The following is a 20,321-nucleotide window of genomic DNA, read 5'->3' on the forward strand; positions in this document are numbered from 1 at the left end:
TATTTATATATATATATTTAATTGTATTTGTATATTCTCTAATATTCCCTGATATCCCTTGTATATTCCTTGTACAATATGCATTGAATATCCATTCTAGCCTACTGAACATCCCATAATAGTCTCCATTCTACTATTGGTCGAGACCTTGGTGCCAGGCTGCCATACCCCTCAGACCCAGTTCAAACGTACCGCTCAACATGTACGAACAAGTCCTAGTTCCGCGTAGGAATCTGGCTACCGCACCACTAATGGGACTATTTGTTCATAGTGCGTATATATACTGCGCTACTAAAGTAGGACTTCCTTTTCAGTCCAGTTTCTTACCCTCCAATAGAGTCACAGACGTAAAGCCTCCCCGCGACGCCACGTGTGGGAGTAAGGCCAAGTTCGCCTACCATCGGTATTGAGACATCGTGTATATTAATATTTGAATAGTCATATTTGGCACTATATCGTCGAGTTGGACGTAGTCTATTAAGCTAATAATAGTCTGTTAATATATAGTGCTTCGTGCGGTGAGAATACTACCGTAGTCAGTACCCCATCGTTTCGGGCAGAGAACTGGCTGCTCATCCAGGGTGGTTGACCCCACGTGAAGCTGCACCCGAGGAGCCCCAGAGCCGACGAGCGAGTGGACCTGTATACCGGATTATTCTACCGACGACAGCCCGCCTTCCCAGGCACGGATTATGCTTTGTATACGTTGATTATTCCATGGATAAAGACCCCCGACACTGCCGTGTGTTGGAACCCCCCCCCCCCTGGAGAGGACGCAAGGTGAGGAGACGCTCTGCAAGACGAGGTCGCTTCACGTCTCTCCTCCGTGGACCGGAGGACGCCGGCCCACAAAGAGTCCACCTGCTTTCATCTGTGGTCCAAGGATCGCCGGCGCATTGAACGGCACTACAGTGGGTTCACCTGGGATACCCTTGGCCGGATGAGGCAGTCGGACTCTACCCCCCCCCCCTTCCTACTCCTGTCGGCTTACAAGCGACCGGATTAACCCCCCCCTAGTGTATCCAGTCTATAATCATTAAAGTACCATTGCTGTTATTCCCTTAACTATTCCAGGTCGTATATGTACCACCTGCGCCTTCAGAGATTGGACATTCTCTATTGATATACCGACGAATACTCTTGCCATAAAAGTGCATACTAATTCCTATTCATAAATGTGATTTGATTAAGTGCTTGCTCTACACACCATCGCTGTGTAGAAATAAAGACCTATTTCTAATTCGTACATTTGTGTTGGATCCGTTTCATCTACGTGACAGTGTTCATCATAATATATTTATGCCGTGTACTGGGTGGCCGAATATTAAGTACAAAGGTAGTGGTAGTAAGTATCATATCTAGTAATACAGTCAGGGAATTGTACCCCTCAGTTACAGCTGTATTTATCAAGCAGCAGTAGGAGTGCTGATCAGAGACCAGATTGGCTCATTAGTCATAGTCAGGTGTATATATGGTCATGTGACCTGAGCAGTGATTCTCCATCAGTGCTCTTATTCATAGAAATGTGATTAATATGGGCATCTGCCACGAAGGGTTAAAGGAACACGCCAACGTTATGGGAAATGAGTTTCCCATCTTCTCCAGAGTCAGACAAGAAGATAGATACTAATTTCCTCTCTGTGCGTTCAGTAGAAAGCTATCCGGCTGCAAGCTAGCCTAGTTTAGCACAAATGAATGGAAGTGTATACGGACCAGCTAGCCTAGCTGTTGGCAAAAAAAACACCTCTCCCGGAGTTTTAAGCTAGGCTAGTGGTCCGTATCCGCTTCCATTTGTTTGTGCTAAGCTAGGTTAGCTTGCAGCCGGATAGCTTTCTACTGAACGCACAGAGAGGAAATTGGTATCTATCTTCTTGTCTGACTCTGGAGAAGACGGTAAACTAATTTCCCATAACGTTTGCGTGTTCCTTTAAAAATCATGTTTTTTGTGTGTGTGCCTGGTTTGATTTAGCCTTTGTGACAGTTGGTCAGGCGAAGCATAAAGCAATCCCATGTGGGCAAAAAGGCACCCACACACAATTCACCCGATTTCACCTCTAATCCGATCATAGAAAAAAAGTGTTCTTTTGTTTCCTTTTCGTCGTGAAAATGTTGTCATATCCAGCCATATAAAGAATGAATGCTCTACTAAGATTAGCAAACAACGTGTTGTTTTTGTCCACGTATTGAATTAGGCTAATCCAGTTGAAGGTGGATTGACTCCAGCCCTCCAGTGTGTAGAGATGGGGTAAAATGAGGTAGCTACAATCTTCTATTTCTCCCCTCACCCCCCAGCAGAGGGAGACTAAAGACCTGTTGGATTCCTTGCCAGTTGGAGGCAGGGATCTAAGCCAATCAGAAACCAGTTTGAGGAATTAAAGCCAGGTTCACTGTGTCCATGGCAACGGCTTCACCACAGTGACTGAGAGGTGAAGGAGTGCAACAAGACACAGTAGAGTGTATTAGTCTATTGTGGTCTGGGTTGGTATTTAGCAGGCCACTCATAATAGGATAATGCTGGATCTGGATTAACTCGCCTGCCACCCTTTGACCATCGCTTTCATCAAGACTTTAGGGGTTAAACTGATCTCAAACCCTTTAGGGGGTGTGCCATGGAATCTATGGAGATTCTAGTCCATTTTATAAAAATGGTGACAATTATTATTATCATTATTATTATTCATGTTATTATTATGGGGTGTGGAAGGTGGGAGTTGGGTAACAGGCCTCTTCTTGTATATTTTACACAAATTGTATATTTGTACTGTACGCATTGGAAATGTGTGTAGGAGCAAAAAATGTATCTGTTTATGATCCAAATGTGATTGAATACTTCGAATACGTGCGATAAGATCCCCACTGGATGCTGAGCAAGTGAAGCCAGGCCAGGTGGATTGTTACGTGGTCAGTGAGTGGTCACCCTTAAGCCAGGGGGATAAAGAAATGTGTGATGTCACTGACTGATTGGATACTGGCGCAGAGTCCTTAGTCTCAACAGGTGAATTCCTCCCATCCGTCCCAGCGAAGTTCACCTAGGAAGGAATAATACTATAGAAATAGGACTGTCTTTAATTAATTATCTCACAAGTTCTGTCTTTGAGGGGACTTTTAACGTAACCTGCAGACTGTGGTTCGATGAAAGTTAGCATGGATATTCATTCGAATGAATGGCAAGATATTCAGCCATATCATGTTAGTTATTTCTGAAAGAAGGGCGGAAGGACTGTAGGAATTAAAGAACAATGGATGGAAGGAAGAGATAAGATCTGATATGTTAGAATACTTAATGAACATTTCCACAGAATCTTTCTGTAAACTTGATACAAGTAATTAGTGAAGGAAGGAAGGAAGGAAGGAAGGAAGGAAGGAAGGAAGGAAGGAAGGAAGGAAGGAAGGAAGGAAGGAAGGCCCCCCCCCCACCCACCCAACCCCACCCCACCTACCCAACCTCCTCCAATGTACAGTTTCTACGTCAAATGTACTCTCTTTTCTGGACTCTTTTTGTATCACAAACAGTACTGTATTTGCAAATCTGGTATGTCATAAATGTATAGATGTAGCAGTACTGTCTATCTGTATGTCGTGTGTGTCATATATGTTATGATGAATTGAAAATGGGGGACCCTGATGTAAACAAGACGAAAGTCTTTCTCTGGTCTGCCTCCCCTTAACAATTGTATGTATTGAGCTGTACTGTACTGTACCCATTCTGCAATCTGTTAATAAAGTTTTCAATCAATCAATCAATCAGGAAGGAAGGAAGGAAGGAAGGAAGGAAGGAAGGAAGGAAGGAAGGAAGGAAGGAAGGAAGGAAGGAAGGAAGGAAGGAAGGAAGGAAGGAAGGAAGGAAGGAAGGAAGGAAGGAAGGAGGTAATGCAGAGGTCCAATCTTCAGTCTTCTGCTTTTGTTGCTCTTACTCCCATCACAGGCTTATTAAAGGAAAAGGAAATTCAGGTCACAACCTTGTTTCCATGTGAGTCATAATAGATGTGAAATAATGAAACTATTCAGCCCCCCTGGGAAATTAAGTTGTAAAAGAGGGAATACTTAAGCGGTTTTATAGCCACAGAGGTAATAAGAGTTTACACATCTTTTTTAACTGATCTTAATAATATTATATCATATTATATTAATTAAATGAATGATGTATATATATATATGTTTTTCTTTTTGAAAATAATCCAATTATTAAAAAGAAAAGGTGTCCAGTAATGGACTCATATTTGATTTGACTACATCACTGATTATAATGGTTTCTGAGAGTAGGCCCACAACAAGACTATACAATAACCCCTCAGATTTGTATCCACTCTAACCAATATAAAAATGAAAAAGCTAGACCCGGAGCATTTACATAAAATCAACATTACATACTCGCTCATGTTCATATTGATGTGTCAAATGGACATGTCTGTGTATGTTGTTTGTTTTTGCATGATATGCCCTATGGAAATGGCTAAGAGAAACATCAGAGAATATAATGTAGTTTATCTATAGTCAAATAAATAGGTTAGGAGTGACCCAATTCATGGGTTTGTGAGGGTGCCGTTTCCAGTTTATAGGGATCATTGCTCTATGCCCTTCACTCTGCATGGGTATAATTTCCATGAAAGCACAAATATCAACATTGATGCATTTTTTTTAAGAACACATTTACCTGCTACCTAGAAGCTAGTGTCTTGGGCAAAAATGTTTCATCTTCTCTGTGCTGTTATGCCATTCACAGATCCCTGCTAGCTGATCAGAATTGGAATTACAGTTTACACTTGTAGCTCACTTTCTTCTGTCCTTCATGACAGGAATCACTTGGGTGGGTGTGGCCCTTTGCTTAAGCTACTTTTTTTTAAATCCCGCCTCCACGGCCACAAGAGTTCCCGATTGGCTCGAGCATGTCATAGGTCTATCAGATTGGTGGAGTAGCCTGTCAATCAATGTCAGGTACACGGTCGCTCCAAGTGACCATGCCGTGAACCTACCCTCCTGCTCGTGCGTGTGTGCGTCTGGTCTGGAGCAACCAACTGAGTGCCTCTTTTTTAGAGGCAGCAACAACGGATTTCTATTAATTTAGTTGATCCCCGTTACATTATAAATTATCCCACTGCTAGAATAGTTGTGCGATGCCACTTGGTAATTAGGGTTCAAGATAACGCTAACACTAACAGATTTATATCGGTTACCGACCGTTCAGTCACCAGGCAGCAGCTGCAGACAGAAAGCCTAGAGGTGTGTTGCTAACGAGTAGTTAGCTCGTCAGCTAGTAGCTACTGTAGCTAGTCGGCTCGCGCCCCACTAAGTCCCTCCCTCCTGGGCGCGTGGACGTCGTCACAAGCCCCTCCCTCCTGGGCGCGTGGACGTCGTCACAAGCGCCTCCCTCCCTCCCTCCCTCCTGGGCGCGTGGACGTCGCTCTGACGGTTGAGGCAACAGCGGAGAGGAGTCTCGTGCTTCTTCACTGAGTTTAGCCAGCGTCGCTGTACAGCTGGCTGGCTAGCTTAAAATAAATACAACTACGGTAGTAACGTTAGCCGGCGTTCGTTTTTTTTTTATATTGGATAAGCCGCGTCTTCTATGCTGGAGGAATACAGTCGCTACACTGGCAAGGAGACGGATTAAAAAAATAAGAGGCGAAATAATAATAACAACGAGGACCGGGAAGAGACACCGAGCAGGAGGGGACTGGCTCACGTTGGTTCAGCCGGGAGACGGATTCGCACGTAAGTGACACTGACACACGCTAGCTAGCTTATACCGGTACTAGCTTTACTTGCATAGCGACGTTTATCTAGCTCCCCCGTGTCATACATGTCTATTAGAAGGAGGCTCGCTAGCTATAAAGACAGCTAACCCAAATGCCCCGTGTAATGTAGCAAAGTGAGCCACTGGCATTGCATTGGTGTTCTACCACATTTTGGTTGCAGTCATTTCGTGTTGTTAGCTAGCTGCTAACACTAGGTCAGGTTGTCAAACCGATAGTCTCTGACTCGGATAGCAGCACACAGTAAGGCAAGCGAGTTGCTGTAACAGCAGCTTGCTAATTCTGCATTATAAGTGGTTGGTGTTAGATTCTTCTTAGCTAGCTACCTAGCCGGCTACCCGCCCAAGTGAAGTTGACAGCTCAGTTGACGTTACTCACCACCTAGTACCGTCCGTTACCTAACCAGAGACAGTCTATAGTGAGGAGACGCAGCATCGAACGGGGGAATCACTAAAGACGGCGGCAACAACGAAACTACTTGATACAAAATGTTACATATATATATAATGAACAGACTTCTCTTTAGACATACTTTGACCTAACCTCACTGACAATTAGCTACATTTACGGTCACACGGGCTATCTTTCTGTTTGTTTGATTGATTGATTGAAAACGTTATTAACAGATTGCAGAATGGGTACAAAGTAAACAATACAGTACGGCTCAATACAAACAACTGCTAAGAGGATGCAGACCAGAAAAAGACTTTCGTCTTGTTTCATCAAGACATTTATGACATACAAGACATACAAATATACAGTACTGTGTAAGAAAAAGAGATCATAAAAAGAATATACATTAGAAGGGGAAGAAACTGCACATTGGAGGGGTTGGGTGGGGGGGGGGGGGTGTCCATATAGTTAACTGTAAGCCCATATCTATTCAGACAGACGGGTGTAACCATGAGAACTTCGTGTTCCATAACCCAACGACAGATACACTAGACTCCCATTCATGACAATGTCACACAAGCTACAAGGTGTAGTGGTGACACTTAGCTAACGGGTAACTTGCCATCTGTAAGTAATGGAGTAATGGCCATTTCTGTGTCTAGCTCTACTGTCACCCCTCCAATCCAGCTGCCTAGTACTTCTGTCATCACACACACAATCCAGCTGCCTAGTACTTCTGTCATCACACACACAATCCAACTGCCTAGTACTTCTGTCATCACACACACACAATCCAACTGCCTAGTACTTCTGTCATCATCACACACACAATCCAGCTGCCTAGTACTTCTGTCATCACACACACACAATCCAGCTGCCTAGTACTTCTGTCATCACACACACACAATCCAGCTGCCTAGTACTTCTGTCATCACACACACAATCCAACTGCCTAGTACTTCTGTCATCACACACACAATCCAACTGCCTAGTACTTCTGTCATCACACACACAATCCAACTGCCTAGTACTTCTGTCATCACACACACAATCCAACTGCCTAGTACTTCTGTCATCACACACACACAATCCAGCTGCCTAGTACTTCTGTCATCACACACACACGCACACAATCCAGCTGCCTAGTACTTCTGTCATCACACACACAATCCAACTGCCTAGTACTTCTGTCATCACACACACAATCCAACTGCCTAGTACTTCTGTCATCACACACACACAATCCAGCTGCCTAGTACTTCTGTCATCACACACACACGCACACAATCCAGCTGCCTAGTACTTCTGTCATCACACACACACGCACACAATCCAGCTGCCTAGTACTTCTGTCATCACACACACACGCACACAATCCAGCTGCCTAGTACCTCTGTCATCACACACACACACACACACACACACACACACACACACACACACACACACACACACACACACACACACACACACACAATCCAGCTGCCTAGTACTTCTGTCAACACACACACGTCACACACACACACACACACACACACACACACCACACACACAATCCAGCTGCCTAGTACTTCTGTCATCAGTCATCACACATACAATCCAGCTGCCTAGTACCTCTGTCATCACACACACACACACACACACACACACACACACACACACACACACACACAATCCAGCTGCCTAGTACTTCTGTCATCACACACACACGCACACACACACACACACAATCCATCTGCCTAGTACTTCTGTCAACACGCACACACGCACACACACACACACACACACAATCCAGCTGCCTAGTACTTCTGTCATCATCACACACACACAATCCAGCAGCCTAGTACTTCTGTCAACACACACACACACACACACACACACACACACACACACACACACACACACACACACACCCACACACAATCCAGCTGCCTAATACTGCTGTCATCATACACACACAATCCAGCTGCCTAGTACTTCTGTCATCACACACACGCACACACAATCCAGCTGCCTAGTACTTCTGTCATCACACACACACACACACACACACACACACACACACACACACACACACACACACACACACACACACACACACACACACACACACACACAATCCAGCTGCCTAGTACTTCTGTCATCACACACACATGCACACAATGTACTGGCACAGATGTCCTAATCTGTGGGCCAAATCCCATGTTAGGCTGCCCATAAAAACATTACGACCCAGCAGTAGTCAAAACAAAATTATGATCCAATACTCCGACCTGAGAATTTTAAATAATCTCTTCTTCCTCTCCCTCTAGATAGATAGCAATCGCCATCGCCGCCACCAAGTCACACACAACCATGAGTATCGAGATTCCGGTGGGGTTGACAGAGCTGCTTCAGGGCTACACCGTCGAGGTGCTCCGGCAACGGCCGGCGGACCTGGTGGATTTCGCTGTACAGTACTTCACCCGTTTGCGGGACACCAAAAATCAGGATGGGGCTAGTGGCATCAAGTTCGGCAAAGGGGTGGTGTTTGACGGGGAGCCGATGCAGACGGAGTCCAATGGCGAGGACGACGACGACGATGATGACGATGATTCTGACTTTGAGCGTAAGTTGATGACTAGAGTCAAGTCTGTGATTGTGTTCTGTTGTGTGTTTGTATGTGTGCGAAAGAGAGATGGAGGGATTAGGAGAGATAGGAGTGTGGATATTGTGTGAGAGAGGGAGAAAGAGAGACGTGTGTGATGCCCAGGCCTGCAGCCTTGCTGCTGATCTTCCCTGTGAGACACTGCTACCTCCGCTTCTGTAGTGAGGAGAGAGGGAGAGATTCTTCAATGGATGTGATGCCTGTCATATTTGCATATGCACTTATTTGACTTATGCTGAGAAAACGCATTTAGCAAACAGTGGAAGTTGTGCAGGCTGCATCTGCCGCTCATCCGATCTCTAGGCCTCCTCCATTGTCGTCATCTCCTAACTTACTCCTGCCTAGTCTACATGCATACTAATTCAGTGGATTTACATTTTTAAGAGCGTCTTGCTTTATGCCTCGAAACTAGGGTGGACTATGTAGATGTCTGGCTTTGACTGGCTTAGATGTTATATGAAAGGTTGCATGCATGTCATTGGGGTTGTTGACTAGGCACCACCCATCACAGATGTTTGGTTGAATTAGACACAAGGGGTGTCGTGAGGAGGTTGTTGTCCTGTATATTTCCCATTACATCTGTTGGATGGATACTTTGAATATATCTCAGACTAGTGACACATTGAAACGACCATTGGTCCTTCAATATATCACCTGAAACTCCCAAGTTGTCCAAGTGAAAGTACAAAGCAGATAACTGGGCCAACTAATAATTATGACTGCAGTATTTCCTTTTCATTTTGTTTTAGCTGCTGAGTGATATATTAATGAGAGAATCATACGTGAGCTACCTTTGAACAAGGAGTAAGGGTGCATTTAAGGATTCATACCGATGAGGAGATGCTGTCTATTTCTAGCGGCCTCCTTGCTTGTCAGAGGTTGGTTCGAGCCTAAGGCTATGTTTCAGTAATAGTTGGCCAAGAGATTCACTTAGTTGCCATCTCAGTCAGACAAGAAGATTGATATCAGTTCCATCTGTGTGTCCAGTAGCCCCAGATGCGTGATTTTTTTTCCGTAGCCACAGTTTGCGAAGACGCTCTCTGATTGGCTAGTCCGCGTACAGCGAAGACCCTCTGATTGGTTTAGCTCCGAAGGGCTCTGGGATAGAAATGTCCGCCTTGTACATATATATTCTCTGCTTCGAAGTGGTTATGCTTTGGCCCTCTTTTGAAGTGGGTTATGCTTAGAGCTTAGGGGCCCTAACCATAACTCTAAGCATAACCCACTTCGAAAGAGGGCCAAAGCATAACCACTTCGAAGCAGAGAATATATATGGACAAGGCGGAAGAGACTTTTCGGAGCTAAACCAATCGGAGAGGGTCTTCGCTGTACGCGGGCTAGCCAATCAGAGAGCGTCTTCGCAAACTGCGGCTACGGGAAAAAATCACGCGCCCCAGATAGAGGTCCAGGTGCATGCTAGCCTAGCGCACAAGGACTGGAAACGGTAGGGAACAGCTAGCCTATCTGGGCAGAGGAAGATGGCAAATAAGTGTGTTTCCCAAAATGTTGGAGTGTAGGTGGTAACAAGGCAGAGCAAAAAAAAGTTAAAAAAAAGAAATTGTAGCATATTTGCTAAAGATCCAGCATTCATTCTCAACAATTTGTTAATAGGTTAGATTGGAAAACCTTTGTATGCCTATATAGTCTTTCAGTATTTGGATTTGACAGAAATTGAACTCCTTGAATTAATCTGAAAGATGATCAGCCCTTGCTGCATAAAGATGCTCTGAATCAATAAATACATTACATTGATGTTTTGACTGCAAACCTAACCCATTTGATCTACCCAGTATTTACTGGGAGAATTGCTTTTATTACAGAACACAGCTTCTTACTTATTTATCATTAAAAATATATATATATAATATATTAAGGCAGAAAATGTAAGCCACTCTTCAGCTCAGCTGAGAGCAATGTGACCTCGGATCAGATCATAGATGTAAGCCACTCTTCAGCTCAGCTGAGATCGTCTGAGAGCAATGTGACCTCAGATCAGATCATAGTGTGCCGTGCTGTGGAGCCGGCGGCTTTTACCTTGTGAATGGAGGGTCTGTGTTTTCTCAATGAGCAGATAGGCTATGATGTACAGGCTTATCTTGGGCGTTCTATCTTGAGCCTATCTCGTGGGGTCCAATGATATACGCCGGGCAATATTTGTACTTTTTTATTAGATAAGATAAGATGTATCTTTATTATTAATCCCTTGGGGAAATGCAGGGGTCATAGCAGCACAGGGGAGGGGAGGTACAGGCAGAGGTACAGGCAGGGTAATATAAATAGATTAATTGATGTTTATTTCAAATATGCAAACAACAGCAAACAAACATCAAGTACAGATATAGCCTTAAGCCGTTCAAATAATAAATGTATATAAAAAGTAAAAAGATAAACAAAAAAACAAACAAAAAAAAAGAACACAAAAGATTGGCTTAAATATAAGAATAAAAGGTGCAGTGGATGATGAAGAACAATATAAAATATGAAAATAATATAAAGGGTCTGATCTGCTGTACAGGTGAGACATATAGCTATTGATAATAATAATAATAAAGTATGTACAGCCCCCCCCCCCCCCTCTCGGTATTATAATATATATAATGTATGTACCATGGTATAAATAAACAGATTGAGCCGGGCAGATTTATTATTTATTTTTAAATACTTTAGTTTCAGGGTGCACCGATACTGCTACTGCTGACAAGTCCTAACCTTTTAAGATGCTACTGATAGAGTCCTGATCTCATCCATTATCTTACAGTTAACAGACTCTTGATGACCATTAGTTTGTCACCGGACATTAATGTAAATAATGTTCTGAATGAATGTGGAAGAAAAGCTGAGTATCAATTCACACCCACTGCCCTCTGTGGCTCAGGAGGTAGAGCAGTTGTCTGGTAATCAGAAGGTTCCTGGTTTGATTCCGGCTCCTCCCGGCAGAGGAGTGAAAGATGGAAAGAAAACAATAGTGCACTGGGGGTTACGACTCATCAGTGGCATGGGGGGGGGGGGGGGGGGGGGTGCTCCTGGTGTTGTGATATTGTAATTGTACACTGTCCCTTTATTTGTTTTTTTAAATATATGTTTTTAGGGCATTTCTGCTTTATTGGGATAGGACAGTGAGCGACAGGAAAGCAGGGTAGAGAAAGACGGAGGATGACATGCAACAAGTGTCCTGGGCCTGATTCGAACCCAGGACATTGTGATTTAAACTGTGGCATCAAGGTGAGCCACCAGGATGCCCCACAGTAGGGCTGGGCGATTCTTGCTATAATGTGAAGAATCACGGTTTTTCTCTAAGAATTGAGATCATGATTCTCTCACGATTCTTATTTTTTTCAATAAAATCATTTATAAAGTAAAAAGTAAAAAAAATAAGAATAATAAAAAAAAATATTTATAAAAAAATAATCGTCATAACTTAGAAATGAGATTGCATAGGTCTATGAATCGAGATCGTGAATCTTTTTCGATTAATTGCCCAGCCCTACCCCACAGTGTCCCTTTTGCGTAGCGTTAATTAACTACCTATGGAGAAGTCCTGTGGCACACAGCTGAGAGTGTCGTCCCACATCCAGTCACTCCGCTAGGGCTGGATGGTATGGTCTAAAATTTATATCACGGTATAATATGAAGCATAGACGGTAGGCTTGGGCGGTATAATTTTTTTCATACCGTCATACCTTGCTGACATAATACCCCGGTATGATATTATGACGGTATGACTTTCATTTTCATCAGCGCGGGGGGGGGGGGGGAGCAAAGTTAACAATATACTCATTATAACCATACATAACGCTTATATTGAAACACGTTGACATTAGGGCCATTCTTTCAACCTAAAAGTGCACTTTCTTCAACCTCAAACCTAAATTCCTTAGCGACCCGTGTTGCCAAAGTAAACAAATCAGCGTGCACATTCGAGACACACAGATATGAAACGAGTCATACGGAACAAATAACGTATAACGGAGGCTGAAGTTAGAGCAATGTGACTCACAAACTCACAACAGTAGTACACAACTACACATACAGACGCATAAAATTTATTCTGCATTTATTAAGTGATAATCAAAACCCAGCTAAAGCTGTTAAACCCCTGTAGTGAATCCCAAAGCCAATACGCGCACACACAAACATACACTCCCAGCATTCATATCTCGTACGTTCATCTTCCAATCGCTTAACCATATAACATAACTTACTTACCGGTACCCAAACAATGTGTCCCGAGTCCACTCATGCACAAATCCATTTCAAAACGTTAGAAAAACGCTCCGTTTCCCGATTCCTCAATCATCCAATGTCTGGAAGTTAGTGGACCCATGGTCCATCCATTCAACCTTAATAAACGGACTGCCATTGGTCCATAACCGCATTCTATAGAAGAATAAGTCTTTATTTGTCATGCAGATTAACACACACGCGAGATGAAAGACCCAAAGGAACACGCGCGTTGCGTCACCTGCTCAGCTGAGCTCTGACTGAGAGAGGGAAAGACAGACTGCCCTGCCCTCTGCTGGCGCGTGCTGTGCACTACAATCAATGCCATCTCTGTTATATAACTCTGTCAGTGTAATAGAAGGAAACGCATCTGTGATTTGGCGCACAGTCTGTGACGTCACGGTATTGAAAATCATACCGACGGGATTTCGAAATACACTGGTATACCGTAATACCGTCATACCGCCCAAGCCTAATAGATGGTAACGGTATATATCGCGGTATATTAATTTATCTTAAAATGGCTAACGTTAGCCCGTTGCTGCGCTAAAGCAAGTCTCCTCTCAGCCTCCTTAGCCAAATTGAAATGCCCAAACTATATGACAAGGTCCGTGAGCAAGTGGAGAAAAACTCAATTGTTGTACAATTAAACAATATGCAACGACCACTGCAAACGTTGAGTGAATCGTCAAGTAACGTTAACGTCATTGCTACTGGCTACTGCTGTGACTAGCTGCTCTAGTCTACCGGTCACAAGGTATGAAGGTATAATCAAAATCCATACCGTAGCGCAAATTCATACCGTTTATACCGTCCACCCCTACACTCCGCCTATTCATCATCCACAGTCCCGCAACGCTTAACTAATGACCGTAAGCGCTACTTATGTAGGATTTTAGGACAGTGGTCCAAACAACAGACTTGTTTCCAAGAACTTCTTTCATCCATAAAGTTCGTCCAAACTGTCCAACACAGGCTTCTCTCTTTGAGTCACACAAACTACCGCCAGTGCATTTTTCAAATGCAGTTTCCGCCTTCTTTATCGGTCCCAGGTGGGTTGAGTAGCCAATCACATGGCTACATGCGATGGGGCTACCTTGGAGGATGAGTGACGTCACACACACTGCTTTTTAAAGCGACATACCCCAGTGCACGTAAAGAATGAACTGAGATATACAGAGAATCACAAATAATAATCAAACGTAAAGAGAGGGTATTTTCTTCCTATGTAACAGTACGTATTCTCTCCGCTTTGTTCCATTTACAAAGCCCCACCCCAGCAGCCTGAAGTCAATGTTGGCCTCCAGTTTAAAGAAGAAATATCGCCTGCTGTGTATCGTCACCCTCTGAGATTCCAGTTGGGGGATCTCCGCTTCATCACTCACACAACACGGTGTGTTTCTGGCTGCTGTCAAACACCAGTCACCCCAGCTGCATTTGTGCGTGCATGTGGGTGTGTGGGTGTGTATGTGTGTAAAAGAGAGTGGGCACATTTGCACTTGTGCGAACCAGCAGATGTGCTATGACTTTTGTTTTCACACCAGTTCAAATCCCATCTCGGTGACGACATGAATTTGTAGATTCTCATCTCACAACACAGTCTCATCAGAAAACATAAATAAAGTAGGCCTACTAATCGACCACATGGAAAAAAAGGTACATAATCAAAACAAATCACCACGACCAGGAGTCAAACCCGGGAGTCTAAGCCACCCACCCACCCTGATACAAACACAGCAATACTATGATGGTGGTGGTTGTTTTAACGGTTATGCTTAATTTAGGGTTAGGGTTTGGGCGAGGCTATCCGAAACGTGTGTCTCGTTGGTCTTGGGGTGAAGACACTTGCCTCTAGGGGTGGAACGGTTCACAAAATCGACAGTTCGGTTCGTATCACGTTTTTGGTTTATGGTTTTCGGTTCGGTATACGTTGTTTTTTTTAGTTTTTTTTAATGTAACACTCCAAAAATACCATACATCATAAGATATATAGCCTAAAACTAATCCAACTTTTCAGTTATTCTCAAGGACGTAGTCATGCAAAAACTGAAAGAATGAGGCCATTTGACATCAGGCACATTATTTTGACAGTGATGGTTAGCTAGGAGATATTTTGGTACAGCAAGAGGGGAGGCATTGCTGATTTAAACATGCTTCTCATTTATTTGGTAAAAAAAAAAGGTTCACCTTTAATAATGTTTGGCACACAAAGACCGAACTGACTGAAAAATATAGGCAACATTTGTCAAAGTATTAACTCGTCAATATGCCCCCCTTCCCCACTAATCGAACTGGTGTCATGGAGTGAGTCACTTCTCTGTGAGCGTTTCCACGGTTAGCTTGCGGCTAACATTAGTTAGCTCGCGGCTAAAGTTAGTTAGCTTGTAGCTAACGTAACGTTATATAACCGAACAATACACACATGCCCCGAATGCGTACCGTTCGGTACGACCTCCACGGTTCGGGGCATGTGTGTATTGTTCGGTACACGGTTCGAATGCGTACCGTTCCACCCCTACTTGCCTCCCATGTGAGCGTCCCGGGTTCCTTCCCCAGCAGGGGAACTGAAGCGTTTTCTGAAAATGTTAAACGTATTTTTTTTTGAACATGTCGTATTTGTACTTATTTGTAATACGTACACATTGTACCTTTTTTCCTGTGAGAAGCGAGATTGGGCTGCATCTTGAGGGGGTCGGTCGGTCAGTCAGCGTTCTTCACTCCGCATGAGAGTTAAAACCGAAAGATGGTGAACTGACTCTAGGGGTCGGGGAGGGGAGACTTTCACACACATGACATCCATGACATTGAATTAGCCTACCCAGCATGCCCTGCCTCTGGAGAGATTGATTTCCCGATGGTGCACAGTATGGGAAAACACAGGCCTGTATGGAGACATCACATGCTTCTGTCTGGTCTCTTGTGTTATTATCTGGACCTCTGTACCAACAACACATGGCCAACACATCAGTAACATGGTATCAAAATTATAGCCCTGATTGACTCATCATCTCTGTAAATGTTTATGGCTTGGAAAGTGTGTTTAACCCTGCATTGTCAGAGTCCTTTCTTGCACCCTTTTCACCCTTGGACCCAAATGTAGTCTTTCAGTCTGGTACTAATTCTAACCAAATCATGATGTTACTACTCTTTTGTTATCGTGTACTGTAGGTTTATTTTTTCATAAAAAAAACGGGAAAAGTGTGGAGCAGCTGATTGGAGGAGATGTGACCGTCACACATGTGGTGCGGCGCGGTGACACAGTCGTTAGCACTGTTGCCTCACAGCAAGACGGTCCTGGGTTCAAACCCCAGCAGGGGGGCCTTTCTATGTGGAGTTTACATGTTCTCCCCGTGCTTGTGTGGGTTTCCTCTGGGTACTCTGGTTTTCTCCCACACCATAAAGACATGCATGCTAGGCTTCCTGCCATCGCCCTTGACCAAGGTACTGGCATCACAACTGGAGTTGGTCCCCGAGGCGACGCACTATGGTGGCTGCCCACTGCTCCAAAATAGTTAGGATGGGTCAAATGCAGAGGACAAATTTCCCCAAGCGGATTAATAAAGGTAGAACTTAATCCGGGAAACACATTTGTGTGTATACAGGCTATATAATGCATTGTTTTAGGTCTAAATGGGTTAAGTGATGTGAGCTCAGCGGTTAGGGAGGCACTGGCTGTTTATGAAAGAACCAATAAACCTTGGTGATACTCCGAATCATTGACACAATGATACAATTCTACCTCCAATGCAGCTTCTACTCAAACCGAGCTCTGATGACGATGAACAGCAGCACCCACGTGGGTCTGCAATAATGATGATCAACAAATAGATTTTTAAGATCTCTGTGGCTTTAGCTATTACACAGAAGCAATATTAGTTTAACTCAAAACCCCAACATAATTCCAGTAACGTACGAAATAAAGCACAGTTGAGTCATATTAATTCTCCACTTGCACAACCTGAAAGTAGGCACTTCCGGCTGACTTCCGGTTTTAGCTACTTTTCTCCCCTTATTTAAACAACTTTGTCGTCACAGAGAGGCAATGAAACGTTTGTATTATTATAGTATAGAATGTATTTAATAAGCAAACGTTTGTCAGCAGGGTTTTTGGGCTGTATTTCATGTAAAAACGTTTACTGTTAGTTTCCTTTCCTTTCCTTGTTAGATACCAGTGCATACATTAAAAAAAATTAAATAAAAAAAAAATTATACTTTTTTTATATATATATATATATACAGCTACTGTTTTATATATACTGTTTTTTTTAGTAATAACTAGAAAGTAATGGTATTTATTCAACAACAGGTGATTGATTAATGATACTGTATTATGGGGCTGCAGCACTGCAGATATACCCTACTCCAATGATCCACTCAGTCACTTTGCACTCGCTACCCAGTGGCTCTGCAGATATACCCTACTCAGTCTACAATGCTGGCTCCGGTGAAGTAGCAGAGGATCTGTTGTGATTTTTGCACAATAAATATTCAACATTCTCTTTTGAGACTCCGCCTCAGACTCTTATCATTTGGCACTAAAAGCTAAACATTGTCACCGATATGGATGTCCGCAACATGTCATTAATTGTGTGCGAGAGGTCGATCGGTGATGACTCTAACGTGAGCTAGGTTAGCTAGCATTAGCTAACGTTAGATGGAAACAAGACAATATAACGTTACTGGTGAAAAAGTGATTTACCTTGGAATACTCCTGTGCCAACTTGCTGTACTTTGCTTGCATGTCTGCAGCCATTATTGCTGGATTATGAATAGCCCCAACTTTAGCCAAGGTAATGTTAAAGCTAAAACTAGCTTTTCGGTTAGCTCTTCAGCTAATGCTAATAACACCAGCAAGCGAACCCATCTGAGCTCCCCATCAACACCGCTCTGTCGGGAGGATGGCATTTAAGAAAGTATCTGCTGTTAAAATGACAAACAGCATTGACACTTTAATTCACGGTCGGTTACACACACGTTTGTTTTATAATGCTCACAGCAGACCGCAGTGTTGTTGATAAATTACGGGGGCCGGGGGGTTTTAAGTTCCGCAAAAAAAGGTTGACCATACCGTTGCAATCGTACGGTGCACAGCCCGTACTGTACCGAAGGACCACATTGACGCGGTACAGTACGTATCCGCGTACCGTTACACCCCTACTAGCTAGTTAGCACCAGTCGGGGACCGGCGTCAGTTCCCGGTAGCGATGGCTAGCTAGTTAGCACCAGTCGGTTGGTCCCCGGCTGGTGCTAACTAGCTAGCCATCGCTCCCGGCAGCTAACGCCGGTCCCCGACTGGTGCTAACTAGCTAGCCATCGCTCCCGGCAGCTGACGCCGGTCCCCGACTGGTGCTAACTAGCTAGCCATCGCTCCCGGTCCCCGGCTGGTGCTAACTAGCTAGCCATCGCTCCCGGGAGCTGACGCCGGTCCCCGACTGGTGCTAACTAGCTAGCCATCGCTCCCGGCAGCTGACGCCGGTCCCCGAATGGTGCTAACTAGCTAGCCATCGCTCCCGGTCCCCGGCTGGTGCTAACTAGCTAGCCATCGCTCCCGGGAGCTGACGCCGGTCCCCGACTGGTGCTAACTAGCTAGCCATCGCTCCCGGCAGCTAACGCCGGTCCCCGACTGGTGCTAACTAGCTAGCCATCGCTCCAGGTCCCCGGCTGGTGCTAACTAGCTAGCCATCGCTCCCGGCAGCTAACGCCGGTCCTCGGCTGGTGCTAACTAGCTAGCCATCGCTCCCGGGAGCCTGCGCCGGTCTGTCTGTCGAAGACCGAGGGAACCGCATCAGGCTTCAGCTGATTAGTGGTCTTCTGGACAAACCTTCCACCCCCAACAACATAATCCGAGGCAATGAAGTGTTCGCTGGAGATCTTCATTCCCTGTCCAACAGGCTGATCGCGCCGCCTGAGTGCAGCCAGCCTGAGTGCAGCTAACAGTAGCTACTGTCTGTAACTGTGATGCATTTTCTGTTTGCAGTCCAATGTTCACAAACACACACCCACACACACTTATAATTTGTTCCTCAACGTTATATAGACAGGTCATGTTTTGTAAACTAACGTTATGTTTAGAATGGAATGAATACATGGGTCGGGAAAGATAGTTAGCTCAAAGCTAATCCGGCCTGTTTAACCACTAGCTTCTGTTAGCTAATGAAGGCTAATGCTGGCTGAGCAAGGAAACTAACAGTAAACGTTTTTACATGAAATACAGCCCAAAAACCCTGCTGACAAACGTTTGCCTATTAAATACATTCTATACTATAATAATACAAACGTTTCATTGCCTCTCTGTGACGACAAAGTTGTTTAAATAAGGGGAGAAAAGTAGCTAAAACCAATGTATTTGGATGGGACAGGAAGTACCATTGGCAACCGGAAGTCAGCCGGAAGTGCCTACTTTCAGGTTGTGCAAGTGGAGAATTACGTTAGAAAGAATATTACCCGGGTGTACGGTATTACCAGGTTACATAGACCAACTACTAACTCACTCACTCAAAGTTAGCAAAGTAGAGCTAACTTTATATTAGATGAAGGACGTCAACCTACTATGCTTGGGAATCTCCGATCTGTGCCCGGACATGTTTGTGCATAGTTGTTCTACAATAATATGCCACAAAAGGTAAATTTTGTAAAAGTCACAAAGCACATTGTTCTTTTTCACATTTTCACGTTTTTCTAATCAATCTGACACGTTTGACGTCTTCATTTGCTCTTGTTGACGCCTTCCTGATTCTCAATCATAGCCCTCGATCTTGCCGTCTCAGGCCCCGTTTAGACGGAAACGCTAGCAGGTGAATCCGCAAAAATATTTTTTCGGATGTGCCTTTCGTTTATACGGAAACGGCGTTTTTACGGGGTGAAACCGCAAAAAAGTGAGACTACCTTCCAGGGTGGAATTCCTAGAAACGCAAAAGCTTTGCGCTCTCGTCTAAACTGTAAAACCGTATAAATCTGTTAAAACGATGACGAAAGGGTTGTCACGGCTCTGGTCGCGCGTACTGCTTACGTCACAGGTAGCAGGTATGCGCCAGTAGCCGAGACGTAAACAAAGCAAGTATGTCTGACTATTATCAACGGAGATCACCTGAAGGCTACATTGGCAGTACTTTTAACTAGGGATGCCCCGATCGATCGGCCACCGATCGTTATCGGCCGATAATCAGTATAAATATTAGGGGTGGGACGATACATCGATCCAGATCGATACATCGATGTAATTATCAACAATCGAATCGGATCGATGCGATGTAATAAGATCGATTCATATCGATACTCTTATTTTGAAAATCCTGTGGCGAGTCTCATAT

At 44.2% G+C, this 20,321-nt stretch overlaps 1 protein-coding gene across 2 annotated transcripts in view; it reads left to right on the forward strand.

Moving 5' to 3' along the window:
• Positions 1–5,010: 5,010 nt before the first annotated feature.
• The window catches only part of prkar2aa (protein kinase, cAMP-dependent, regulatory, type II, alpha A), a 215,420-nt gene continuing 200,109 nt past the window's right edge, over positions 5,011–20,321 (forward strand). Inside the window, exons 1-2 of one of the 2 annotated variants that reach the window (XM_084333758.1) lie at positions 5,011–5,709; positions 8,456–8,751. In XM_084333758.1, coding sequence (XP_084189884.1) covers positions 8,499–8,751 — 253 coding nt within the window. In that variant the 5' untranslated portion in view covers positions 5,011–5,709; positions 8,456–8,498. The remainder of the gene's footprint in view (positions 5,710–8,455; positions 8,752–20,321) is intronic. The other variant, XM_084333759.1, reaches the window with a different exon arrangement.

This window comes from Notolepis coatsorum (assembly GCF_963971535.1).
Source record: "Notolepis coatsorum genome assembly, chromosome: 17".
NCBI lineage: Eukaryota > Metazoa > Chordata > Actinopteri > Aulopiformes > Paralepididae > Notolepis > Notolepis coatsorum.